General features: G+C 40.0%; 5 protein-coding genes across 7 annotated transcripts; 1 reads left to right on the forward strand and 4 right to left on the reverse strand.

Moving 5' to 3' along the window:
- Window positions 1–1,394: 1,394 nt before the first annotated feature.
- Window positions 1,395–12,745, forward strand: LOC135606969 (DExH-box ATP-dependent RNA helicase DExH10-like). 2 transcript variants are annotated; one of them, XM_065098366.1, is made up of 17 exons: window positions 1,395–1,536; window positions 1,873–2,948; window positions 4,753–5,067; window positions 5,336–5,440; window positions 5,634–5,702; window positions 6,372–6,539; window positions 6,621–6,692; window positions 6,773–6,889; window positions 7,048–7,275; window positions 7,410–7,568; window positions 9,140–9,229; window positions 9,321–9,416; window positions 10,588–10,741; window positions 10,813–10,961; window positions 11,044–11,139; window positions 11,479–11,571; window positions 12,348–12,745. In XM_065098366.1, the coding sequence occupies exons 2-17, from the start codon at window positions 1,962–1,964 to the stop codon at window positions 12,513–12,515; spliced, it is 3,066 nt and encodes a 1,021-aa protein (XP_064954438.1). In that variant the 5' UTR covers window positions 1,395–1,536; window positions 1,873–1,961; the 3' UTR covers window positions 12,516–12,745. The 2 variants fall into 2 exon arrangements, with proteins under 2 accessions (XP_064954438.1, XP_064954440.1); XM_065098368.1 differs by having other exon boundaries at window positions 12,405–12,745.
- Window positions 12,746–12,939: 194 nt separating this feature from the next.
- Window positions 12,940–15,444, reverse strand: LOC135606970 (gamma-glutamylcyclotransferase 2-2-like). Of its 2 annotated transcripts, none has more exons than XM_065098369.1 (9): window positions 15,226–15,444; window positions 14,387–14,505; window positions 14,232–14,308; window positions 13,941–13,997; window positions 13,792–13,848; window positions 13,651–13,694; window positions 13,488–13,559; window positions 13,324–13,412; window positions 12,940–13,247 (listed from the first exon to the last, which is right to left on the reverse strand). In XM_065098369.1, the coding sequence occupies exons 2-9, from the start codon at window positions 14,493–14,495 to the stop codon at window positions 13,096–13,098; spliced, it is 657 nt and encodes a 218-aa protein (XP_064954441.1). In that variant the 5' UTR covers window positions 14,496–14,505; window positions 15,226–15,444; the 3' UTR covers window positions 12,940–13,095. The 2 variants fall into 2 exon arrangements, with proteins under 2 accessions (XP_064954441.1, XP_064954442.1); XM_065098370.1 differs by having other exon boundaries at window positions 13,324–13,403; window positions 15,226–15,363.
- A 2,429-nt stretch (window positions 15,445–17,873) lies between these two features.
- On the reverse strand, window positions 17,874–20,103 carry LOC135606971 (cytochrome P450 CYP73A100-like). The gene is made up of 3 exons (XM_065098371.1): window positions 19,465–20,103; window positions 19,257–19,384; window positions 17,874–19,180 (listed from the first exon to the last, which is right to left on the reverse strand). Exons 1-3 carry the CDS (start codon window positions 20,067–20,069, stop codon window positions 18,576–18,578), a joined length of 1,338 nt encoding a protein of 445 aa, XP_064954443.1. The 5' UTR covers window positions 20,070–20,103; the 3' UTR covers window positions 17,874–18,575.
- A 2,810-nt stretch (window positions 20,104–22,913) lies between these two features.
- On the reverse strand, window positions 22,914–24,868 carry LOC135606973 (cytochrome P450 CYP73A100-like). The gene is made up of 3 exons (XM_065098375.1): window positions 23,958–24,868; window positions 23,750–23,877; window positions 22,914–23,673 (listed from the first exon to the last, which is right to left on the reverse strand). Exons 1-3 carry the CDS (start codon window positions 24,791–24,793, stop codon window positions 23,069–23,071), a joined length of 1,569 nt encoding a protein of 522 aa, XP_064954447.1. The 5' UTR covers window positions 24,794–24,868; the 3' UTR covers window positions 22,914–23,068.
- Window positions 24,869–25,759: 891 nt separating this feature from the next.
- On the reverse strand, window positions 25,760–27,941 carry LOC108952348 (uncharacterized). The gene is made up of 2 exons (XM_018823420.2): window positions 27,846–27,941; window positions 25,760–27,760 (listed from the first exon to the last, which is right to left on the reverse strand). The coding sequence occupies exon 2, from the start codon at window positions 26,372–26,374 to the stop codon at window positions 25,940–25,942; it is 435 nt and encodes a 144-aa protein (XP_018678965.2). The 5' UTR covers window positions 26,375–27,760; window positions 27,846–27,941; the 3' UTR covers window positions 25,760–25,939.
- Window position 27,942: the final 1 nt, after the last annotated feature.

The following is a 27,942-nucleotide window of genomic DNA, read 5'->3' on the forward strand; positions in this document are numbered from 1 at the left end:
GTAAGATCTTAATGTTGCATGACTTGGTGCTGCTTCACACTGTTGGAAACATAGGAATCATTCAGTTTTCAATCTTGATGTAGTGTTTGCACCAAAAAGCCAAGTTCTTGTTATATAATTTGGACAAACTGCAAGATCCACAGGGAGAACAGTTTGATAGGCTAGATGATCTGAACTGCTAGGCTTCAGCTCAGTCCAATGAGAGGGATAATGTGTTCTTGTGATATCATAGCCAGGTAAAGCGAATAAATGATGGTTCCCAGCAAATGTCTTTGATATTTCCTGCCAACCAAATACAACACTGCTGTGGGTACATGAACAAACGTCTAGTTGATATGAGTTGTATTATCATCTTCTTGCTGCATCAATAATATCCTTTAGAGGCATGAAGTTGAGTTGTCTTGGGAGGGAGAAGGGGAGAATGCATGCCAAAGGCTATATATATATATATATATATATATATATATATATATATATATATATATATATATATATATATATATATATATATATATATATATATATATATATATATATGTCATTTTTTTTTTTATTTTTTTAAAGAATAAATAACGAAGAGAGGATAGAATTCATAGGATCTTGTAATAAATTATCAAAAGTTTAACCCTTCTATTATTTACCTACATCCTAATATATCTCTGTGTCACCGTATTCTTCCAAGTTATATGTGAACCAAATCAAAAGGTGAGTTGTTTATATCAAAAAGAAATACTTAATACATACTAGATGACATTATTATCATACACAAATCATTCAATCATTAAAATATTATATATATATATATATATATATATGTCTAAAACGATAAAAGGATTGATATTTAACTTAAGGAATTCAATATCTCAAATAGATTCGTATCGTATCATATTTATCGACGTGAGTATCCTTTGAAACATGGATCATCATTGAGACGATTCTAACCTCTTAGTTTTCTTTTGCTTTTGGTTGTCTCATCACCACAATTCAATTCAATTTTCTTAGACTCGTTACTTAGGTTCTAAATTGATGTTTTTCTTTCTCTAAATTACATCATATTCGAGCAATTAGGTTTGTCAGTCAGACCGAATTAATTTGCTTCATCAAACTTTTTTACACTGATTCGATCTAATTAAAATCGAACTGAATGCAATCAAATCTCTTTAATTATATTTATCTTTTAGTTGATACAAATTAGGAGATGGCTGAAATGACAATCTCACCCATCTCATCGGGTAGCAGTTATGGCCCAATTTGAGGCCCAATATAATTTAATGAGCTCAGCCCATTACTATGTCTAAAGCCCATTAAATCTCGTAATAAATAAATAAATAAATATTTAATTAAAGTCGATTGCGTCCAACCCTAAATCTAATTCCCTCTCTCTCTCTCTCTCTCTCTCTCTTTCTCTCAGTCCCGCGTTGCCGGCTCGCTACGCTCCCCCTCTTTTCTGTTTTCGAATCCCTAAATTTGTACCGCCACTGCGCCCCTCTCCATTTCCGCCACCGCAGCGTCTTCACCGGCTCATCATTCTTTCAGGTTTGCGCTGTATCTCCCTCATCTCTGTTCCCTCTTTATCCCTCCCCGAGAAATATCTCGGTCGAACGTTTCTCCAGGTCAGGTTTCTTGAATCGGGGTACTGTCAGCCGCGCTTCACTCTTGAGCTTATGTTATTGTATCTTATCGACTATAGGATTGTATTTAGAAGTTGTTCTTCCTGATACTATTATTTTTGCCCCTTGATAATTGTTTGCAGAACTATTCTTGAACGGAAAGAAACTTGTTTTTGCTAGTCTTTTTTTTCTCCATTCCAGTCCCAACATGGTTTGGGCACCATAATCTTCGTATATTAATTTTGCCTCTTTTGGGATGCAGTTCTTGGTTTTCTTGGTTGTTGGTTGAGGAATACCATCAGATATCTAACGCAAGGCAGGTGTAGTAGGTCATACTTCTCTAGTCGGTAGATGGAGGAAACTGTACTTCCAGGAAAGAGGAAGCTACCAGAGCAAGATTCCAATAACAATTCTGTGTTGGCAGATGAAACTACGAAGGCTGAACCCATTCCAAAGCGGAGGAACCTGTCACGTACATGTGTTCATGAGGTTGCTGTCCCAAATGGCTATTCTTCTTCCAAGGATGAAGCCACCTTTGGAAGTCTTTCAAACCCTGTGTACGGTGGTCAGATGGCCAAGACCTATCCATTTGAATTAGATCCTTTCCAAAGAGTTTCAGTTGCTTGCTTGGAGAGGAATGAGTCTGTGTTAGTCTCAGCACACACTTCTGCAGGTAAGACCGCAGTGGCTGAGTATGCCATTGCGATGTCCTTCAGAGATAAGCAAAGGGTCATCTACACCTCACCACTAAAGGCTCTGAGCAACCAGAAGTACAGAGAGCTGAGTCAGGAGTTTTCTGATGTTGGGTTGATGACCGGTGATGTCACAATTGCACCAAATGCAAGTTGCTTGGTCATGACGACAGAAATTCTGAGAGGGATGCTGTACAGAGGCTCTGAAGTGATAAAGGAGGTAGCTTGGGTTATCTTTGATGAAATTCACTACATGAAAGATAGGGAGAGAGGGGTTGTGTGGGAAGAGAGTATAATATTTTTGCCCCCAGCCATTAAGATGGTTTTTCTTTCAGCAACCATGTCTAATGCCACAGAGTTTGCTGAGTGGATATGCAACTTGCACAAGCAGCCGTGTCATGTTGTGTACACTGACTTCCGACCGACTCCACTGCAACATTATGTGTTTCCTATAGGTGGCTCAGGTTTGTATCTTGTTGTAGATGAGAATGAGCAGTTTAAAGAGGATAATTTTATGAAGCTTCAGGAGACTTTCACAAAGCAAAAGGCTCAGGCAGATGGAAACAAGAGCGGTGGAAAAGTGAGTGGTAGGATTGCAAAGGGAGGGACTGGTTCTGCAGGTTCTGACATCTACAAGATTGTGAAGGTACCTTTCCTAAAATTTGGAGGAACAGTTAATGACTTAGGTATTAAGGCTTGAATGTTTGATTAGTTTGGAAATGTCATGCGATGGCTACATGTACAATGCAAAATCAACCAGCTTGTGGTGTTGTACTCTTAATTTGGATATTGACTCTTGTAGCTAAAATTTTTTGTCAAACATTCACATGAATCAGGTGGTTCATTGCTAATCGGGCTGATGTAAGATTAGACTGTATGTTTGATACTTTTTTTTCTTTTAACCGTTAGGTTGGAAAGTATTCTGATTCTTTTGCATGGTAAGACATGCTGATTCAATTGTGAGATTGCTCACTAGCAGGACTCTGCCAACAGCTGTGGTCAGACTAACAGAAGATTAGAGCATCTTATGTATATTATGCTTGATGTTGCTTCTGCTGCACTACAGTTGGAGACTTGAAGTCCAGATTTTGAACTCTGACATTGAACTGTTTAACTAAATTTCATATCATCTCATTGCTGCTGGTAGAGCATTGAGCATTCACTCACTGATATAGCCAGCTAGATACTAGGATTTCTGTGCCTATCAAATGTGTATGGTACAGGTCAAAATATCCTGTACCAAGATGGTATTGGCAGTGTTCTCTAGACCAACATTTGGCATGTTCTGATTGACACAGGGCATGCTGATTTGCACAGAATGGAAGTGGACCATGCCATAAAGGTATGGGGATGCTATCGCCATCAAATGGCAATTCTTGGTGAGGTGACGTTTTTAGGGCAATATAAAAAAGAACATCAAATTTCTGACTTTTGGCCATGCTATTAGTTATATGTTGTTTTATATCAAAGATTCTAAATCAGCTTATCCAGATTGAAGTCCTTTTGCTGCTGTTTTGCTCATTAAGTGTTACAAAATATGTTTAATTGTTTTGATAAGCAATAGCTTAATCATTCTTTCCTCTGCTGTTATAACTCGTCACTTATCATAAGCTTGCTATAGTAGAACTGGTTGACTAATTCTTTGAGAAATCCTTATCATGCACAAACTAGCATTGAAGAAATTCAGAGTATATTGCCCAAGCTAGCAGATTTGGCTTGCAAGGAGCTAAGGCATATTAGATGTTGAAACTATTTTCTTTCCACATTTTATACATGTTTACTGCAAGGATTGTCATGTTGTGTCATGGGATCATGCCAATACTTCTACTCACAATTTCATATTGGGGGGTCCTTAAATTGGGCTATCTGTATGTTGCACCTTCGGCATGGGTCAACATGGCATATGTTGACACCATTATGGTATGATCAGTTTCAGGTTCTAGAAAACATGTGAATTGGCATATCAATCTTTAGCTTAGTCCACTTATTTTGAGGTCGTTAACTGATTGACACAGCTGTTGTTCTCCCATAGTGTAGCCTACTATTCTGCTGACTATACTATTTAGTGAATACACAATATCACATATAGAGTTGCAACATGCAGTGTAGTGCTTATACCCCTATTTTCTTCCACATATCTTTTATGGTTTCACTCATTGTTCTGCTTATGTCACAACCTTTTTCTGCCCCACCCGATGGATGCTTTTGACACGTGTCAGTCTGCCATAATATCCAGCAAATGTTGGGAGCTGTGTCATACTTAGAGCAAACTTAATTTGAAAGGCCATAAAGCATCTCCCTGATTCTTTCTGAAAATGCATTCCTACAACCGAAAAGTTAACCATGATTCTTTTCATACTTCTTGGCATCCAAAGATCACATGCTGAGGTATTTAATGGTTTATCAGTGCATTCACAATTATTAGTATTAACATGTTGTTTCGTCTGCAGATGATTATGGAGAGAAAGTTTCAACCAGTGATTATTTTCAGCTTTAGTAGAAGGGAGTGCGAGCAGCATGCTATGTCCATGTCAAAGCTAGATTTCAACAGCCAAGAGGAAAAAGATGCTGTTGAACAGGTTTTCCGCAATGCAGTCCTCTGTTTGAATGAAGAAGATAGAACATTGCCTGCTATAGAACTGATGTTGCCACTTCTTAAACGAGGTATAGCAGTGCATCATTCTGGCCTTCTTCCGATAATCAAGGAATTGGTGGAGCTTCTCTTTCAGGAAGGACTTGTGAAAGCCCTTTTTGCTACTGAAACTGTATGTTTTATGTCAACATTTCATATTTATTTTAATTTTGTTAATTTTTTCTTTTTAAATGGACACTTTTAAGAAGTAGAGGTTCAGATTTTAATCTGTAAAGATAGGTCCCACATATATATTACTATTTTAAAAAAATCCCATTTGGTGTAGAGTTCTGCTTCACCTTGCTTAGAGATGTAGTTTCATATAAAAGCTGTATCTTTTATTTTTTATTATGTTGAAGTTAGTTTTTGGTTTATCTTATGTGCTTATTTTTACTTCGCAGTTTGCCATGGGATTGAATATGCCAGCAAAAACAGTTGTCTTTACATCTGTTAAGAAATGGGATGGTGATAGTAATCGGTACATTGGATCTGGCGAGTATATACAGGTAACATAACTTTCACATTCATGTTTTATATGGAACCAAATTAAAAAGGAATAAGAAGCATAAATGCCTGGAAAAAGAAGTTAAAATATTCTCAACATCATGAAGGGTGTCATTGTAATTCATTATCTTATTGCTAGAATTTCTATTGTGGAATTATTGATTATTTCTTTATGTTTTTTTTTTGCTTCGAAAGATGAGTGGAAGAGCTGGACGTCGCGGCAAAGATGAACGTGGTATATGTGTGATAATGATTGATGAAAAGGTAAAGATGTTTTAAGCAACTTCATCAGATATTATCCTATAATAATTTAAATTATAGCTGGAGAAACTGAAAGATAAATAAAAGTGATTAAACATAATTTTTGTTAGACAAGTGGTCTCATAAAAACTCTGCTTAAAAGCACTTAGTGGAAGTCTGGATTCACAAGTACAATACCAGATGGACATCTGAATAGTTTTTGCATCAATCATGTCAGACGATAAAAATTCATCTGGTATTTTTATCCTGCAAAGAGTTAAATGCATTTACCAATTTATTAATCCCAGTCTACTGTTTTATAGAGCATGAATACTGAATAGCAATGCAACACATAACCATTGCTTTCATCTGCAAGAAATTGTGATCTTTGCATTATGAACAACTTATTGTAAATTTACTTAATAACATCTAACAGGATTACAGGTGGTAAGCAAATGGATGAGGTTGAATATGATGTTCAATGCCTTATGCCATTTTTATAAATGTTGGTCACTTGGTCAAATTTTTTTGACTTTTAACTGTTGAATGCTTTTCTGTTGTGGGTAGACTATTAACAATCACTACTTCCAACAAGCGTCCTTAGGCATCCTGATGATTCATTTTAGTGCTTTTTTTTTAAAAAAAATTGGAGTTCTCTTAAGCATTCTGATGCACACTTTTGTTTTTCTTCAGATGGAAATGAACATACTCAAGGACATGGTTTTAGGTAAACCTGCTCCATTGGTCAGTACTTTCAGATTGAGCTATTATTCAATTCTGAATTTAATGAGCCGTGCGGAAGGTCAATTTACTGCTGAGCATGTCATTAAAAATTCATTCCACCAGTTTCAGTATGAGAAGGTTAACCCTTTATAATTTCATGCATATTGTATTTTATCTTGCACTATCATTTTGGTTGAGTAATTTGGTTACTTGATTCAGGCATTACCAGATATGGGACAAAAGATCTCAAAATTGGAACAGGAAGCTGCTGTGCTAGATTCTTCTGGAGAGGTAATTTAGCACAAGGGAAAGCATTGTCATTTTCTTCTCCATGTGAAGTTACTATTTATTATTATTTTTTGCATCATTAGGCTGAACTTGCTGAGTATCACAAGCTGGGACTTGAGGTAGCTCAACTTGAAAAGAAAATTATGTCTGAGATCACCAGACCTGAAAAGGTTCTGATGTACTTGGTACCTGGTAGGCTGGTAAGTTGCAGTTTCTATCATGTTAACCAAACTCTAGCCATTTTTTTTTTATTCTACCAGATGTTTATTGCCTTCTTTTGGATTTTTAAAGAAGTATATCACTTTGAAGTAGTATTCTTAGGCAGTTAGTTGAAACTTCAATTTGTCTTTTCCTGCAGGTTAAAGTACGAGATGGTGGAACGGATTGGGGTTGGGGAGTGGTGGTAAATGTGGTGAAAAAACCTCCCACAGCGTCAAGCACTTTGCCTCCCGCTTTGGTGTCTGCTCGTGGTAGTAGTGCTTATATTGTGGACACTTTGCTGCACTGCTCTCCTGGTTTAAGTGAAAATGGCTCGCGTCCAAAGCCATGTCCGCCGCGTCCAGGGGAAAAGGGTGAGATGCACGTGGTGAGTTGAAGCTCGTGGGATAACAATTTTATTGGTGCCTGTTCATATTCTTAGCTTGGTAGCTCAAGTAGTTCATGAAGTTGAAGATACTTAAAATCCATGGTTTGGCTGATGATATTGCAAACTATCTGTAGGTTCCTGTACCATTGCCTCTGATCTCTGGTCTCAGTAGTATCAGAATTGCAATTCCTTCTGACCTCCGACCAGCAGAAGCAAGGCAAAATGTACTTCTTGCTGTTCAAGAGCTAGGAAATCGATATCCACAAGGACTACCAAAGCTGCATCCAGTGAAAGTATATTTTCAATTTTTTATTTTTCTCCTGTCATTATTCTTGTCCATGCTTAAGCATCTCCTATTTTAATTTCTTAAAGATTGGCTATAGGTATGATATTTTTGTTCAGCATGCAAGGCCAATTTGTAGGTAGTCTTTTGCCAAAATATATTAGAAAATTTCAATAAGTGTTGGCTATGTAAACATTGTCAAGTATAAATCATATTTATCTTTAAAGAGAGACATACTTATCATATGGAGACATCATACAATAATTCTTAATTAAAGAAAGATATGTTAGTAAAAATGATGTTCAGTCATAAATTTTGTCACACAGCTCATGTATTTAAAGTTCATCTCATATTAAGTATCGCAAATTTTTATATTCCTTGAAAGTTTTTGTGATGGAGACAAATAAAAGGGCTGTCAACACAGCATCTGCTAATTGTGTTAAACAGAGAGTAGATCTCTTTTTGAGGTTCAAAGTGGTGTGTGTACAATATTTTAATAGACAATCTTTTATATTGGATCAGTGCATTTGACAGGTGGAAAAAGAAGAGTAGTAGACACACCTAGAGGTCAATTTTGTTGGAAAGTGCTGCTGTACTTGTGTGCCAATTTTAGGGGCTAATTACATATTATCCCCTGTAATTAATTATCTTTAGCTTCCCGGTCCCTATACTTATAAAAGTGAAATATTTAATCTCGTTTCTCCTCATGTCGTCAACTCTGTTGATGGAAATATCGTAGGGTTTACTACTGAGCACGTACTGACTCTGCCTCACTTAGATTTATCACTAAGAACGTGCGGTAGTTTCGTCAGTAGAGTCGTCGGCATGAGTATAAACTATAAACAAGGCTAAATGTTTTATTTTCGTAAGTATATGGATCTCAATATAATTTTTGATAGTGTAGGGACTGATATGCTAAAGGTAACTAATTATAGGGGGTAATATGTAATTAGTCTAATTTTAGGCCAAGTGATATAATAAATATATGTAGAAGAATCATCTAAATCATACTCAATTTGTTATTTAAAAAAGAAAAAAAAAGTTGGAATACAACTTTAAAAGAAAGAAATTAGTAATATAACCTATGTGAAGGTTCATATTTATTAATTTATTAGGTTTTTGTGGCTGAGAATGGGACTAAAAAAACATGTGTATTTTAGTGCTGGGCAATGGAATTGCGAGGGAGCATCTTTGGAAGAAGGTTAAAAGGGAAAGAATTTTTTTCCCTTTATATCTGAGCCTAGATCCATGTATCAAAATTCTTCTGAAAACTCATCCTATGCGTCTGTCTCACACCTGACTTGTGGGGTTCACAGATAAAATTCATGAGAGAACCACATCATAAGAGAAAGATTCAAATGGAGGTTTGAGACACCGCATAAATGATAAAGTTTTCGGCAGAGCTTTGGGATACATCATTTTCCTTTATATAGTGCTAGGAAATGACAGTTCTTGTCCTTCTGCACTGCCTTTTGTCTTTCTGATTTACTATTTAATAATGCTTATAAACAAGTATCCTTGATCTTTACATCGCTGATTCCTGTGAGTCCTTCTGTTTTGTTTCTTTGGCATTTTTGGCAGGATATGGGCATCAAGGATCCTGAATTTGTTAACTTGGTTAATCAAATTGAAGAAATTGAGCAGAAAATATTTGCTCATCCGCTGCATAAGGTATTATTTTACTTCCTTCTGTTTCAACATTTTGTCTCAGTTTTGTGGGATTTATCTGAATGTGAATTCATGTTCTGTTATTTGGTTACAGTCTGGTCAAAGTGAACAGCAGTTCAAGTGGTACCAAAGAAAAGCTGAGGTGAATCATGAAATCCAGCACATTAAGTCAAAAATGCGTGACTCGCAAGTAAGAAATTCTTGGGCTTATGTACACTTTGTAATGTAATCTTTTCTCAGGGTGATCTTATGTCCATGTTTGGGTGCATTTATATTGCTTGAGCACAATCATGGTTTTTCTCATGTCACATCCAATGAGATGATAAAATTTACTTGGTTAGTCTTAGCCTTATTTTTCTTTAGGCAAGTATTAAGTTGGCCAGGAGAGAAGAGACAGGTGGTAGAGTTTAGGGCTTTCACTGATGTGCTACATTTGTGGTATTTTGATAATTAAAAAAAAATAGTTTTAATTTAAGATGCTGAGGGAGAAGCACAGGTATGTTTGGCAGAAAACATTTGAGCAAGGTAAATATGGACGTCAAGTAGAAGACTGTGATTGCAAAAATGATCTAGTAGGCCAGTCTTATGAATTATTTGGAAAAAGCAAAAGAAAAGTAAGTCGATATTGACCTAATGCCAAGGTTTGGAAGCCTTGCACTTTCTTGGAGTTATACATGAGAAACAAATATCTTGCTCAAAGATTTTCCAAAGAAGGGTAAATCAGGAATCCAAATACTCCTGTATGGAGCACATTAAATAATTTTACGTTCACAATCCTAATAAACTGAAAGCAGCCTACTATAACAGTCTCTTTGGAAGCAAACCATTACCTAAAATAGAACACAATACCCTACTAAACAAAGTCTCAAGAAATGAGAGGGAACCAGTCCTATTTGATTTCAGGATATAATTCCAGTAAGAAATCACTTTTACCTTGTGGCTTAGTCTGTAACTCTTTTAAATTAAACTTGAAAATGTAGTTAGTCATCAGAAGACTTGTTTGGCAGCTGATGAGGAATGCCAAATGTCCCACATTTTTCTTATGTGTTCTCTAATCAAGTGTCAAAAATCTCAACAGCAGCAAAATTTAGCCCTGTTCTAATTGCAGCTGGGTGTCTGTCCAAACTTCAACAAACCTTATTTTCCACAATTGTCGAAGTCTTGAATCTTGTGCTGTGATCTCGTTGAACACCTCATGCAATTATAGTGACTTTGCTCTCTTGTTGTAGCAGCAATTTTTTCTTCTGAACAAGGTCTTTGTAGGATCAAGTGACCTTTCTAATAATTAGTGTATGTTATAGTAATGAGATTATTGGCCAAAGTATATATCTAAGATTCTTTTTTTTTAACATTGATATTAGTTGCAAAAATTTCGTGATGAGCTGAAAAATCGTTCTCGAGTTCTGAAGATGCTTGGTCATATTGATGCTGATGGTGTCCTCCAATTAAAAGGGCGTGCTGCCTGTTTGATAGACACTGGGGATGAACTTCTGGTCACTGAGTTGATGTTTAATGGTGCGCCTTCGGTTAGTAAGTTTGGTTACTCTTTCATTGAAACTGTCTTACCCTAAGGAGTGTTTGAATAGGTACATTTAATGATCTTGATCACCACCAAGTAGCTGCCCTCGCAAGTTGTTTCATTCCTTGTGATAAATCCAATGAACAAATACATTTAAGGAATGAACTGACAAAGCCTCTACAACAACTTCAGGATAGTGCTCGAAGAATTGCACAGGTTTGTGAACCTTATGCTTTCCCATCTATATAAATAGAAAACTAGATGTTTTGCATTAATGAAATGCATGATGCAATTGCAGATACAACGAGAATGCAAATTGGACATAAATGTGGAGGAGTATGTGGAATCAACTTCTCGGCCATATTTGATGGATGTAATATATTGTTGGTCAAAGGTTAGCGCTTGTCTTTTTTTAATGTCTGATTAAAAAAGGTACTGATTGATGACATTACTTTTCTCATTTCTTATTGATGTCAGTTTTCTTTTTCCATCTTTTGTCTGATCAAATATGTGTTTAGTGTACTATGGTCTCTTGTTCAATCTAGCTTTGGTTTGCATGAATAATGATATATATCAAATTGTCATCTTGAAGAAAGATTGTTCAAAGGATAGGAAGCTTTTTGCAGAAAGGCACATGTTAACAGTATCTTGCTTTTCCTTGATAGATTGCTGCTTATTTGCTTGAGTATAACGAGTTCAATAGCTTTCTGTTCATAGTTTGTTTTCCATGCAGGGTGCATCATTTGCTGAGGTAATTGAGATGACTGATATTTTTGAAGGGAGTATAATACGGCTTGCCAGACGATTGGATGAATTTTTGAATCAGGTAAAATTGGATGCATCCACCTACCTTTTCTTCTGGTTTATGATGCTTCTTGTAATGTTTTTGTTATTTTTCTCCTTCCTTCTTGAGATATGGGTTTTTTCTTTGGTCTTCTTATGAGGCTAAGTGAGATGTAAGATGTTCTTTTTTTATTTTTTGGCCCTTTATTGAGACTAGAAGGAGTTCTAAATGAGGCCTGCAATATCAAACATTGCACTTAGCGACGGACCAAGTGGAACACTAATTATTAAATGAGGATAGACGTGGCCCACATCTTGCAATGGCATGATTTCTTTTGCAAGATGTCTCACAAGGATGTGGAGTATGGACCAAGTTTTGACCAAATCTTGGGTGGTTGTTTAATCAAATGCATGAGGACTATTGTGGCTTAGCTGTCATCTGAGCCTAAGATCTGCCAAGAAATTTAGAATCTTAGAATTAGCATATAGAATAGATTTATCTTACGCAAGCAATAGCTGGTTAAGGCCTTGTGATGTCAAAAGGAGTTGAATGGGCATGATAACTGGCATGTACATCAGCATATGCCTGTACATGTTTGTCTAAGCTTTTCAATCTCAACATAGAGACGCATTTAGACAGTTTCACAACATGACACATACGAGGATATATAGTTTCACAACTTGTTCGTTGCAGCTTCATCTCGTTCTTTGAGTAGAACAATGAAAGCTGCTGCAGGTTCGAAGTGCCGTCTGAATTCCTTATAATGTAGCGACCTGTATTGTCTTAAGTTGATTCCTCTGGTGCATTATTTTGGCCAGAGAATTGCTGCTACCCGATTATGCTTAGTTAATTTCCTGCACTTATGGTCGTTCCAGTTGCGTGCTGCTGCTCATGCTGTTGGAGAGGTTGATCTAGAAAAGAAGTTTGAAGCGGGAAGTGAGAGCCTACGACGAGGTATAATGTTCGCTAACTCCTTGTACTTGTGAGAATTGGAATCTGTATCATGTAAGGCGTGTCTACCATCAATTGAATAGTTGTAGTCTTTCCTACCGTATAGCCCGCCTGGCCTCTCCCCCCCTTAATTTGTTTTTGTACACCATCCAAATGGAGATTTGACAAACATGATTTTTTTTTTTTGGGAGGGGAGTGGTGGTGGTTGGGTTTATAAACTAATTTCTGACATATACCTTTTGAATCTAATCTTTGTCTATCCAAAGCCTCTTGTATGCGAATGGACTTCCTCTTCCATTTTGTTATATTCAACTGAAAACATACTGTGGCATTTTATTTCTTTAGGGAGAACAAATTAATTAAAATATTTATTTAGGGAAAAGAAATCTTGACCGAACGTTACAAAAGATTTGGCATGTCAGACATTCCACCAAATTCAACCAAATCGAACGAAGCAGATTAAATATACCGTCATCCTTTTTTTGCATAATGAGAATTGTTTAAGAATGTTGCTAAAGGCTACATTCGAATGAAAATAAAGCAATTAGTCTCTGATGGGGGGGGGGGAGTTGGCGAGTGATTGACGAGAGAAGAGAGAGAGAGAGAGGTGCCATTTCATCTCGAATCCACGACCGCGGTCTCTTTGAGGGGCGAGAGGTACACGAGAGGGAGCGGGGATACTGGCGGAGCAGCTGCCTTCTCTTGCAGCAGAACAAGCACCTTCCTCACCTCATCTGCCAACTCGATCACCATGTCATCTTCGTGGCCTGCATGCATTACAATCTCCCTCACCATCAGCAACCACATCACCTAGCAAGAAGAGCAATGAAAACCGAAACATACCTATGTCGAACAATGCCTTCTCCAGTCGGAACAGGTAGTCTCTGTTGTTGCCACACGGACCACGTGCAGTAGCAATCTGCCTGCAGTCTCTAAGAAGACCAGGTTAATAATAATATGGAGAAGAAGAAGATCGAGATTGCATTAGCACATCCTCGGTCTCTCACCTAGCCATATCCTGGAGAGGAGCTGGACCTAGATAGTAGCTGTTGGCTTCTTTGTCAGGCGTAGATACGAAACTGCAGCGCAATCAGTAGGAAAAGATCAAAAGACTGGACGGACCTCAGAGTAGGTTTCAAAGAAGAAGAGGACGGTGAGTGAGCTGCTTACACGAGTACTCCTGTAACAGTTGGCTGATGAGGACCCCCCTCCTCCTGAATCATACATGTGACACAAATCCAGTTGAGGCAAACGACAGGGATGAAGAGATGGGAAAGAGCCAAGACAGACAAAAAAACCAAGAGACTTCACCTTGAAAAAGTCCACGGATGCTTTAGTGTCGTACTCGCATTCTCTTCTCTCCAAATACTGAAATGAAATGTGCAACAAGATGCTCACGCAGCTCAGTTACAGAGTATTGAACCTTCATTCAGAATGCTAGCACCAGAATCTGATCTAACCTTCATTGCTTCTCTTTCCTTTTCTGCGCCTCCTTTAACGCAATATGCAGCGCCCCACTGTTAAAATCCAAGATCTTGTTGGAAATGAGAAGACAGAGAAGTAAAGCAGGAAGGATTATGCCGATTATGCGAGGAGGAGTTTCATTTAGCATCAAAGATGCACAGGTAATCATCTGAAACTGTTCTTTTCTTTTCAGTTTCGTTTATATCCTCTGTTTGTCGGAAGAAACAATGCTCGTCTAATAATTTCTGTGTTTGTAATAACAAAAATCGTTTGAGAGATGAACTTACGCAGATTGCTCCTTTCTTGGCCTCCAATGTGCAAGTTCTAGCTGGATTTTCTGGTGTTCCTCTATGATCTATGCAAGCTGCAGCAAATGAATCAATTCTCTTAGTCTTCCACAGATTCCAATCTGGTTATTCCATTCAAAAGAAGAAGAGCTTACCAAGATCAAACACACGCCTATAGTCCTTGATGAAGCCTATAATTTTCTCATCAAAGTCAAATCCAGGGTTCCAGATCAATGACCCATATCCAAATACCCAGAGCACCATCTTCTCTTACCTACGAATAGAAACGACAGCCATTAATACACTATCCATAAGAAAAATTGAGGAGCATAGATCTGCATCAATTATACTGTGACCATAATACATACAGAAATATTAGAAATCTATCAAGTAGTTGCTCCATATTAATAATTTACAGTTGACAAGAAGAAGAAGAAAAAAAGGGGAGACCAAGAAACTCAAATCGCAATTGATTACGAACAAGGAAGCAATGGATTCTAAGGGGAGACCAAGAAACTCGTGGAAATATATTTCCAAATTAGCTACATAATTCACGTCGGGAAAAAAAATCAAGATACATTTGGGTTATAGACTGAGCAAGGCAGCCGATCAAGAAACTCATCTAAGAAATAAATGTTAAAGCTGAAACTAAAGCCAAGAGTGAAATTGGTCTTCTTCTAGTATGGAATTTGATTAAGAGTAGGAATATTGGATGGTCTCCGCCATGGAAGACAAAACCTTCTCCGATGGCAGTAGACAGACAGGGGAGAAGATTGAATAGAAGATCTAGATTTAGTTCATCTGCCTCTTCTACACTCATCTCTCTCTCTCTCTCCCTCTCTCTCTCTCTATCTATCTATCTATCTATCTTTACCACCGAAAAGAAAGATAGAAATCGAAACTTTCCTGGAAAAGAAAATGGCGAACAGCTTCTTGGAACACCAAGAATCGATTCGGAAAGAGAAAATGACCCAAGATTGGTGCAGCTTCTCACCACAGACGGTATCCCGACGCGTGCTGAAACCACACGGAGAGGAACAGGGGCGCCTCAGGAGGGCTCGTAGGATGAGGATTGGAGGCGAGGCGAGGTTTCGAGAGCCTACGGGTTCTGGCAGATTGAAACCCTAGATTTTGCTCTCCAAGTGGGTTATTGGCTCTCTCCCTCTCTCTCTCTCCGCTCCCCCTTCTTCGTTCTCGCCGTTTCTTTGGGTTCGAAGGAGGACGACGGTGCGTTGGTATTTATAAGCGGATGGTCACATACGAAGGGGGATGGAAATCATGTGACATGATAAGACATCCATCCCATGCTTGACTTACGGAATCGCGCTCGCTGGCCACTCAAATGACCAAAATGGCCTCATTGCGACTCGCGTTTTATCAGATCCGTTACAGAGCAAATAACGACCCGTCATATCGATGTCATGAACAACCAATGGATGAGTCGAATGGGATCGGACAAGTTTGATCTGAGATCGGCGCTTGTGATAGGAAGCAAACTCTGTGGTCCCATGGGATCGATTTAGGAGTTCATAAACGGCGGCGAGATCAGCGTCCACGTGACGCGAAGATAAACCGGTGCAGGAGTCACGTGCGGCGCAAGACGACGACTGTCCGTAGCAGTGAGCCGGACGCTGATTTTTTCGTGCTTGACGACGGGCACGAAAATTGAGGACTGTCCGAATCGGGTGAGGACGCGTCTACGTTCGTTGAACACGACAAAGTGTTCGATTCGTCCTGGGCCCGAGGATGTAGGTAAGTCTCGGTTTCAGTTTCGATGACACTTCCCGCTTTGGCGACCGCATGCCCGTTGTCTATGCACCGGGACGAGTTCCCGGGCAGGTTCGACGAATCTCCCCCGGGGGAGCGGGGCCCTTCGGATGAACGAAACGCATGCATGCACATGGTCACGTGAAATGACATACTCGCCCCTTTCAATTTTCACTCGAGATTTACGAATCACGAGGCAGGCGTGAATCACGATGGAAAAGGATCACGTGCGATAACGAGCATCGAGACTTTCGGTATAGGGTTTATAAGTCCAAAGAAAACTTATTTTGTCCACATATATAAATATATATAAATATATATATATATATGTATATATATATACATATATATATATATGTATACATATATATATATATGTATACATATATATATATATATGTATACATATATGTATATGTATATATATATATATATATATATATATATATATATATATATATACACATACATATATATACATATACACACATATATATACTCAAAAATTCATAATTTATCTTTTTCTCACAAAGCACCCCCTACTTTAAAAATTACCTTGACAGCATGTCTACTTTTTTTTAAAATAATGTTAATTTTTTAAAATTATTTGTGTTCACATACGATTAAATTAAATTTAAAAACTAGTTTAACTAGAATCAATTTGTTATCGAATACTATATAATCTCTATTTTACATTTACTAATTGATGTGACCTATACGATCTTTTTTATCTCTGGCTATTACATATTCGATTGTTGTTGTAGCAATATACTCTATAGTCTTAAAGTATTTTGATTTCGTGCATCATTATGTTTAAAGTCAAGTTTCATTATACTTAGGAGTGTTGATTTATGTTGTTCATGGCACCAAGTCTATTGAGCTTCTATTTTATAATTATTATAATGAGAGTTCTAGAGTTTTAGTTTTTTTTTTGGTAGGGTTCCAAAACTACAACTGTAACCAATTATTGGCGACAAAGCTTTAATATTTTATTTTAAGTATGTCTCAATTTCAGTAAAAATATTTGTTAGGAAATTTAAATTTTTGGTTTATTATATATCTAGGTTTCTAGAGTCATATTGATGTTTATTATTTTAAACAGTATTATGAAAACTTATTGTTTTACTATCAATATTTTAAGTATTCTTTAAAAAAATTCTTGAACATTATTCTATTTTTGCCTTATTTTTTTAAATAATAATTATAATTTATTTATGTAATATTTTTTTCTTCATATTTGAGCTTCCAAAGAGGCCTACAATATATGTATAAAATTTGGTCTAAAGAAAAATTTTCCTAATAGGTGATGCACTATTATTGAGAAAATTTTAAAAATAGTATATCACATGGATACACTATTTAAAATGATCTTAAATTCTTAGAAAACTTTACATGTGACACTTATGGATATGTGTCATTGGTTTTCCAAATGAGAGAATTTTTTTGAAATTTTTATAGATTTTTGAGCATTTGAACAATGTATCAATTTTCTATTTTTCTTCTTTTTTTAATTTATTATGAAAAATATAATGCATCAATGCAATATTTTTTCATAATTGAGCTTCTAAATAGGTCAACAATAGTGCATCGCATAGATGCACTATTCAAAAGAATTTCCTATTATTAATAGTGCATCACATAGATGCTGTATTCAGCTATAGAAAATATTTCATAATATAAGATGCATTGTTCTTGCACAAAATCCAAAGAGATAATGCACCTCATTGAATGACTATGTAAATGATCTAAAATTTTTAGAAAAAGTTTGAATTGGACTCAGACGAATATATGACATTGGTTTTCTATTTTAGAAAATTCTTTTGATATTTTTATGAATTGTGTTTTTTTTTTTTTTTTTTGACCATTTTTTTCATGTTTGCACGAATATCTTAGATCTATGTAATATTTTTTAACATTTGAGCTTCTAAATTGCTCCAAAATACTTGATAAAAAATTTGAGCTAGAGAACTCAACCTCAAAAGTCAATCTCAAATTTATTAGGTTTTTTTTTCCAATATGTAAAATAGAGCATGTAAATTGAGTAGTTGTTTTGCTAGAGTGAATATTGGCAATCCCATTAATGTTGGTCAACACCGTTCTAATGTTCGATGTCGCTCGATACCATAGTTCATCGCATCATGTCATTCACACTTAACGATTAACATCAAAGAGGAAAACGTTGCTCGTCGCTTATACCTTATCGCCCAAAGGGGAAGAAGGAAAAAAAAAAAATCTTTACATCCGTTCGGAAAGAGATATTTTTTAAAATATTAAAAAAAATAAAAATGAGGTTATAAATAATAAACATAGGTTGCTAATAAAAATCTCCTTGGAGAAATAGTTGTTTTGATAAGAGGAATTTGTTCCTGAATTAACGAATTTAGTATACGTTTGAATTGGTATAGAGTTTCTTGTCCTTGTAAAAGAGAAAAAAAAAAATAAAAAGAAAGGCCTTTCTACATCATTTACAGTACATTCATGCATCAATTTCAACTTTGTAACCGAACCACTACAGTATGTACTTTATTGCTTAGGCCAATTGATCTCAAGTCTCAACAATTCCTACGACTTCGTCTCTCATGGTGCGATCGGATGGAAGGCGATGGTGGAGTGGTTGACGATCTGTAAGCTGAACTGCCCTCCCTTCTCTGTCACGTCGATCTTGTCCACCCCCGGCGGCGGCACCATCTCGAAGTCCTTCACCAGCTTCCCGACGATGAGAGAGAGCAGCGGCAGCGCCACTATGATCCCGGGGCAGCTTCGCCGGCCGACGCCGAAGGGGAGGAATCTGAAGTCCACCTTGCCGCCCACCAGTGCTTCCACCTCCTTCTCCTCGTCCAAGAACCTCTCCGGCCGGAACTCCTCGGGCTTGTGCCACCATTCCGGGTTGTTCCCCAGCCACCACGCGTTCACTATCACCTTGGTTCTCTTGGGGATGTCGTATCCCCCGAGCTTGGCTTCCTCGAGGTTCATGTGGGGGACGAGGAGGGGTATGGGCGAGTGCAGCCGGAGTGTCTCCTTGGCGACCGCTTGCAGGTACGGTAGTCTCTGTAGGTTGGTTTCCATCAAGGGTTCATCTCCGAGCACATCCCACAGCTCCTTTCTGAGCCTTTGCTGGACGTTGGGATGGTTCACCAGTTCTGCGATCGCCCACTCCATCGACCACAAGGTCGTCTCTATGGCTGTAGCATGCGCAACATTAGCCTCTCGTTATGCCTATCAAGTCTCGATGCAAATGATTCCAGAGTCATCGTTTACCTGCAACGTTGATGTTCTCCACGATGTAGATCACGTTGTCTGAGGTGATTTCTCCGTTCATCTCGGCCTCCAGTATGTAGTCCATGGCGCACCTCAGCCTTTTCCCGTCTCTTGCGGCCATCAGTATTCTGTAGGCGGATGAGACCCGCGGGAATTAGACATTGGTGTGCGGTGGTGATCCAAGAAAATGATGTGTAGCTATGTCTACCTTCGTTTCTCTACGTAGTTGTCGTTGTAGAAGGCCAGCCTTCGTCTCTGTAAGTCCCTGCACTTGTTCAAGTAGCCTCTCAGGAAGGGCCGCAGGATGGGGATGAAGTCGCCGTAGTTGTACTCGAAGCTCTGAGCCAAGCGGCTCCTCTCGGAGTTGAACCACGTCGCCTGCTGGAACAGTGGGTCGGACATCGACTCGAACCGGGCGTCGAACATCATCCGATACATGACGTTGTAGAGCATCAGCTGCAGGCGGCGGCGGACGACCACCCCCTCCGTTTGTGCCACTCGGTCCCCCCTGAGGTCGCGCACCACCATGTCCATCTCCTCCTCCCACATCTCCCGGTACTGCTGCACCACCTTGTTGGTGAAGAAGGGGAGCGTCATGACCCGACGCATCTTGCGCCAGTGGTCGCCGTACTCCGTGAACACCATGTCCTTGCCGTTGTCGGTGAAGATGTCCCACACCACGTTGCGCGGCCGGGAGCCGAACTCGACCCCCTGAGTGTGGAGCACCTCGGCGGCTAGCTTCGGGTCGGACACCACCACCAGGTTCCGCACGCCCAGCCGCAGCAGGAATACATTTCCGTACTTCTTGGCCATGCCCACCAGGTTCCGGTGGTTGAGGTCGTTGCCGACCTGGAGCCAGTTGCCGAAGATGGGGAAAGAGACGGGGCCAGGAGGGGTGTTAGAGCCGGGCACAGAGACCAACACGAACGGCAACAGGAGGAGGAGGAGAAGAGGAAGGGAGAGGAAGAAGGGCGACAGGTCGGGGAAGAAGGACTTGGCTGCATAAGCAGAGGCGACTGCCACGAGGGTGACGATGCCCAACAACTTCGCCATGACGATGCCTGTTGTCTTCCTTATTGTGTTGCCAATGCTTCTATATAAGCGTTTTGGTGAATGAACAAGAAATATAGTTAGGAGAATGATTAGAAGCGAATTCCCGAAAACACCTCATCTTAGACTTTTTCTTAGTTTCCAAAGATTATTCTCTATTTATCATAATCTCTGAAACATCTCACGACAAGACAATCAGAGAATCGATCCTATCTTTGTCAGATTATGAGACAATCAGAGAATCGATCATATGTAAATTTTAGATTCGTCCTAATAATGTTCAGCAGGTGAGGGTTTTCTCGATAATTCACCTAATGATCATCATTAATTGAATCTTACTAAAAGTACATAGGTACATGCACTCAATCTAAATAATATGCTTCCATCGTTCACAGCATATAAAATGTATTTACAACATGCCAAGTCTTAATCATGTAATCCTTCCTAATGTGACATTTATCTTTATCGACCTAAACAGATCATTCTTTCAATTTGCCAAATTGTGATGAATATAATATCATTTTCACTGCTGGTTTCTGAATACAGACGCAGCTTCCTGTGGTTGCAATCATCATTGTGGTGCCAAAGTTCGTACTGAACGATAAGTTCTTTGAACCTGTGGTAAAGACTGAACAGTACTAGACGTTTGTGAACTAAGTCTTCAGCATTATCTCGTGTTAATGATCGGGTTTGTGATGCACCGATCAACCCTACTCAATCCTAAATCGACACGAATCATAGTTGAATCGATCCAATTTAGAATCGAACTCATGTAGAACCTAATTCAACCTATCTTAAATCATTTTAAATTCATCTAATTTGAACTTGTATAAGTCCAATTTATATCTGTTGTGAAAGATTCTAGTTGTCATATCTGCTTTCAAATTCGTGTCAGAAGGTTAGTAATAATTTCAAGCCTATGATGTTTAAGTTAGTAATAATTTGAAGATCATCAAAGTAATTATATTCAATCAAGTAAGAATGCATTTGGAAAGTGTTTTTATAATATAAAAAATAATCATTAATGTTATGGTAATTATTAGGAATGTTTAATCATGAAATCATATGTATAGGACATAGTAACATTTTGTCAAGTCTACTTTGTTGTTAGAACTATATAATCGACTCGATAATGCTAAGTTGATGTCCTCGTCGATACCAGAACTCTTGCGTTTGTCTTTATATGTTAGTTAAGTAAAAATAGATTGTCGATCAAATGTTAGCAAGTGAAAATAATATGTTACCCAAATAAGAATAATGCATCAATAACATGTCATATCTTTTTTGCTAGGTCAAATAAGTTTGAACCAATCAAGATTCATCGGAGATCTCCTTGACTCGATCCAATGAAGCTGGTTTGGTTGATCTCCAAAGCTCAGACCGGGCCAAAGGGAGTAAGTACATGGGGCGCATTGTAACCGGGGTTAAAAGGCTCGGGTCAACCATTGACCAAGTCACAGGACCACCTTGGGTCATGTGCGCTGCACGTTCCGCGTAGTGTGAAGGGCTGGCTGCAATATGTCTGACCAGGCTCAGCCCACGTGCAAGGCGCTCGACCGCTGGCCCACATGGGCCGCATGTTCCAAGCAGGTGGTTGTTGGCAAACCTGAGTCCTGGGCTACTATTGGGCCTCTCTTCGGACAACAAATCAGGTTTTGTGGGCTCGCATTAACTCGCGAAGGGCCGCACTTACTCCACGTGGGAGTCATTGGGCCGTTGAGGCAAGCCGGAGGTTCTACGTCATGCGAGGCTGAGTTGCAGGTATAGATTGGTTCTACTGAAGGAATATATCACATGATACTAAAAAAAAATTAAAATAATAATTTTTATTCTCAACATATAAAGATATTAATTTCATAGGAGGATAGCGTATGCAATAATCATCCTTCCCTCAAGCTTTATTATCCTCCTGGATAACCTATGCAATAATAGTATCAATGGTGATCCTATTATTCTATTTATCTTGATTCGTTATCCTCTCGAACGGTTTACCCAATGATGACATCAATGGCGATCCTTATCTCCCGCACTGTCTCATTTCCCCTGCTTTGTTATCCTTCCCTTCGACTTTATTATCATTTCGGACAATCTACCCAATCGTAACATTGGTAGTGATCCTCATCTTTTGCATTGTCCCATTTCTCTTGCTTTGCTATCCGACCTAAAGTCTCTGGCTTCGAACAAGCCTAATGGGTGAGGATCAAAATTACTTTTTATCCTTTTTTTTTAGCATCATTTCTATACGTCACGACACGTGTTGTATCTTTCACCAGTAGAGTCAACGATATGAGGAGAAATATTAATTTTTTAAAATGAAAGAACTGAGATATTAGACATAACTAACTACATAGGATAATATATATTTATTTTTCTCAACCGGATAAGCTCTATGCTAGTCGTCAATTGGCTAGATCCGACCAAGTGCCATCGACGGTCTGATTTAGGTAGCCCAAGCCGGTCTAATCTAGTCTCAATCGAATTTGATTAATTCAGATTTAGAAAAAAAGAAACTTTAAAATATTATAATAACATAGATTAATAAGACTATTTCTTGTTCCGGGAAGATAAGCGGTTCTAACTACATCTGCAGCACATTTATGCATCAAATTCACTTCAACTGGTAGCCCGGCAAATCCCAATTACAAAGCAAGAGTTTACATAAAGAAACACACAAACACAAGAATACAATCCTTATTACAGTGTGTAATTACTAATAAACACCGTTTGATCTCATCATTTCATACTACTTCTTCATCTCCCTCTCATGGTGCGATCGGATGGAAGGCGATGGTGGAGTGGTTGGCGATCTGTAAGCTGAACTGGCCTCCCTTCTCTGTCACGTCGATCTTGTCCACCCCCGGCGGCGGCACCATCTCGAAGTCCTTCACCAGCTTCCCGACGATGAGCGAGAGCAGGGGCAATGCCAGTATGATCCCGGGGCAGCTTCGCCGGCCGACGCCAAAGGGGAGGAATCTGAAGTCCACCTTGCCGCCCACCAGTGCTTCCACCTCCTTCTCCTCGTCCAAGAACCTCTCCGGCCGGAACTCCTCGGGCTTGTGCCACCATTCCGGGTTGTTCCCCAGCCACCACGCGTTCACTATCACCTTGGTTCTCTTGGGGATGTCGTATCCCCCGAGTTTGGCTTCCTCGAGGTTCATGTGGGGGACGAGGAGGGGTATGGGCGAGTGCAGCCGGAGTGTCTCCTTGGCGACTGCTTGCAGGTACGGTAGTCTCTGTAGGTTGGTTTCCGTCAAGGGTTCATCTCCGAGCACATCCCACAGCTCCTTTCTGAGCCTTTGCTGGGCGTTGGGATGGTTCACCAGTTCTGCGATCGCCCACTCCATCGACCACAAGGTCGTCTCTATGGCTGTAGCATACCCAACATTAGCCTCTCGTTAAGCCTATCAAGTCTCGATGCAAATGATTACAGGGTCATCGTTTACCTGCAACGTTGATGTTCTCCACGATGTAGATCACGTTGTCTGAGCTGATTTCTCCGTTCATCTCGGCCTCCAGTATGTAGTCCATGGCGCACCTCAGCTTTTTCCCGTCTCTTGCGGCCATCAGTTTTCTGTAGGCGGATGAGAACCGCGGGAATTAGACATTGGTGTGCGGTGGTGATCCGAGAAAATGATGTGTAGCTATGTCTACCTTCGTTTCTCCACGTAGTTGTCGTTGAAGAAGGCCAGCCTCCTGCTCTGCAGGTCCCTGCACTTGTTCAAGTAGCCTTTCAGGAAGGGCCTCAGGATGGGGATGAAGTCGCCGTAGTTGTACTCGAAGCTCTGCGCCAGGCGGCTCCTCTCGGAGTTGAACCGTGTCGCCTGCTGGAACAGAGGGTCGGACATCGACTCGAACCGGGCGTCGAACATCATCCGATACATGATGTTGTAGAGCATCAGCTGCATGCGACGGCGGACGACGACCCCCTCCGTCTGCGCCACCCGGTCCCCCCGGAGGTCGCGCACCACCATGTCCATCTCCTCCTCCCACATCTCCCGGTACTGCTGCACCACCTTGTTGGTGAAGAAGGGCAGCGTCATGATCCGGCGCATCTTGCGCCAGTGGTCGCCGTACTCCGTGAACACCATGTCCTTGCCGTTGTCGGTGAAGATGTCCCACACCACGTTGCGCGGCCGGGAGCCGAACTCGACCCCCTGAGTGTGGAGCACCTCGGTGGCTAGCTTCGGGTCCGACACCACCACCAGGTTGCGCGCGCCCAGCCGCAGCAGGAAGACGTTTCCGTACTTCTTGGCCATGTCCACCAGGTTCCGGTGGTTGAGGTCGTTGCCGACCTGGAGCCAATTGCCGACGATGGGGAAGGAGACGGGACCAGGAGGGGTGTCAGACCCGGACCCAGAGAACAACGCGAATGGCAGCAGGAGGAGGAGAGGAAGGGAGAGGAAGAAGGGCGACAGGTCGGGGAAGAAGGACTTGGCAGCATAAGCAGAGGCAACTGCCACAAGGGTGATGACGGCTAACTTCGCCATGGCTTCCTTCCTGTGTTGCCAATGCTCGTTGAGACAGTGAAGGGATTAGGAGAAGAGGACGTGATTTTATATAAGCGTTTAGGCGAGAGTGGAGCAGAAGAAATCTTCGATGGTTTTGTAGGGTAATCGATGGGCAGCGGAGGGAAACAAGGTAGGAGAAGAATGGCTTTTGGAAGTCAGAGGACTCGGCTGAGTTGGTAGAGCAGATGTTGGTGGCACTTCTTTGACTTCCCTTCAGTTTACTAATGCAAGAAGAAGATTTCTATTGTTATGGGGGAAGTACTATGTTTCTAGGTGATCGACCAATAGAAACCAAAAGTACAAGCTTTTGAACAGTAAAAGAAAGAAGAGTTCTCCTTGCAAACACTTGAAGGAGAGTGTAGAAGAGAGAGTTGGTTAAAGGACAACCCTAATTTTCTCTTGATTGGAAGAAAAAAACAAGAGGATGAATTAATAAGTATTAGCTTAGCATGTGTTCTACTATGGAGACAAGTTGCATTTCACCGAAGAGCTGATTAGGTTGACACAAAGGGTTTGTTTGACCGAGTGAGGTTTAAGACAGAGAGAGCAATCGAGCGCATGGTTGGGATGACAAATGCATGGTATGGTATCGTTCTCATGTCACCTTCGTTTCTGCTGGCGTCCATGGTTTTGCCTCGTGGTTTGGGCAGTATAATATTATGGAACTGTGTCAAGTGGCTGACTATTTTTGTGGGTTTGGAACATGGATGATGATGATGATGGTGGTGGTTGGTGAGATTGAGATCAAGAAGATAGCGTATGGGTCATGGTGCTTATGTTATATATATATATATATATAATTAAAGTTTTGTACGTAAGATTATTTAGTCCCACATTAGTTGAGGAGTATAAAAATCAAGGACTCATAAGTTTGTCAAAGTCTTCTTTTCCTTTAGTGCATATTTCGAAGCTCCCATGTTTCGAAATGATAAAGTACACCACCAATGATAAATCGATCAAATGATCCCTTATTATATTAGAAGAGCTTATCATATATGATCACTAACAAATATATTAGAAGAGCAAGAGGAAATGCGAAATAGCTTCAAGATGCGAAAATGTTACTCCGAATCTCAAAGCAGAATCAACGGAAAGAAAGAAACTATCCGACCCATGATGAGCTCATCATGAAGCCAGAATGCAGCAGCTCGTGAAGCCCGCACGGCCGCGTGGCTCAGAAGACGCTGCCTTCCCGTCGTCGAAGTAGACCCTCTTTCCTGCGAGGCTCCCTCCCAAGTGCCATATCACGCACGTGTAGCTCTCCGACAGCTCTTCCTCCTCCGTGGGGTCCGACCTACTCGCCTCGGCGGCGACCCTGGCCGAGCCGATGGAGATCGGCTCGGAACGGGCCGGCGAGACGCGGGAGACGGGGCCGCTCATTTCCGCCACGATCCCAAGGCCGACGATGCCGCCGCTGTCGAAGCTCCTCGGCGACCTCGCCGTTGGTGTGCGGGCCGCCGAGTCGTCGGCGAACAGCTCGGAAAGCCCCCCGTAGAAACCGCCGTTGGCGGTTCGCTTCCGCTTGGGGAACTTCCCCAGCTGGTTTCCCCCTCCCCACATCAATCACTTCTAGTGCTTAAGCTTACGACTCTATAACACAACTCCATCTAATAACAACAGCAAATAAAAGAAAGAACAAGAGGAAGGCTTCTACAGTGGTGTCCTTTATATTGCTATCTTATGATGGAGACTTTTGGGATTGGCGTCCGGAGAGAATAAAATCAGCAGAGAAAATTGAGTCTTTAAGCCTCGGAAAGTAGTACAAACTTTGTTATATTAATGTCATCATGCAGTATTAAATGCGATAAAGATCAGAACTAGACACCTATTGTTTGGCTTGTAGATTCATATACATGTGGTATTAACAGGTAATCTGTCATTTGATACTTCAACTTGTACTAAATTATGGATGTCCCTATCCTTCCCTGACTACTCAATTGCAGTATCAAGTTGATTGTGTTCTGTATCACATGCAGTTGTACGCAGTTTAGGAAGTTCTAAAAGCTTGTGCTTATACTTGATATGAATTGTGCTGGAAGCAACAAGATAAGTAGCATAAAATAATACCTGGCAATGAGCAAGAAGATAATGAAAACCACTAGTTTGAGGTTTTAGTATTACCTTTAATCTTTCTTGGTGTCTCGCCATCATCTTTTGAGAGCTTTGTGGTATCGGCTTCTTCCGACTGTTCTGATTGCTGATGAGATTGCAGCTCTGATGTAAAAAAGGTTCTCCTAATTTCTGGACCTCAAAAGCTCAGATGGATAGATGAGTGGAAACTACGAAGAGCATCTATCTTGAACAAAATGGTACATCCAAGCCAGAATATGAAAGAACAATAGGAAAAATGCATGAGTTTGGGATCTAAGGCATTAACTAGATGCAGATACAGAATGTAGAATCATTGCTTGGTAACAGACTTTTAACAGTTAAAAGTGCATGATAAACATATATCAGATTCTTGAATTTTAGAGAAACATTGTAAAATGCTAGCTTATGCATCAGATATTTACTAAAATTAATCTTTAGCAACTACATCTAGAAACTTATCAAACAAGTAGTATATACCTGAATGAACCCAAACAAAACTTTTTCTGGAGAAACTTATCTCTGCTTGCACCTGAAGTGCCAGAATGATGGCATGTAAAATGCATTTGTCATCTATTGGCTTGATTGGATGAGACATCTTTCAAGTGCATTAATGGAAATCAAAGTCATGCAAGCATATAAGCTGAAATCCACTGCAATGTAGAAAAATGTAGTGGGGGCAGAGCAGGTTCAACAGCATCTACAAAACAGGCATTAAAAGTAGCCCAACAACAACTGAGTTCACAAGGATCTTGTACTATTCAGCCTTGACCATTAGTTAAAAGAGGTTACCATTCATTATAAACATTGGCAGCACAATGACGAGAAGAGCATTCTGGCAACCATTGAAAGCTGTACCTGTATACATAAAGCAGTCATTATCATTTGCTACAAAGAAAATAAAACTACTGTTCAGCCTAGACCACAAGTTGAAAGAAGTTACCCTTCATTTAGATTTTGGCAGCGCAACAAAGATCACTCAGGCAACCATAGGAAGCTGTACATCTATACAGAAACCAGTCACTGACATTTGCTGTGAA

This window comes from Musa acuminata, chromosome BXJ2-3 (genome assembly GCF_036884655.1).
Source record: "Musa acuminata AAA Group cultivar baxijiao chromosome BXJ2-3, Cavendish_Baxijiao_AAA, whole genome shotgun sequence".
In the NCBI taxonomy this organism is placed as follows: domain Eukaryota; kingdom Viridiplantae; phylum Streptophyta; class Magnoliopsida; order Zingiberales; family Musaceae; genus Musa; species Musa acuminata.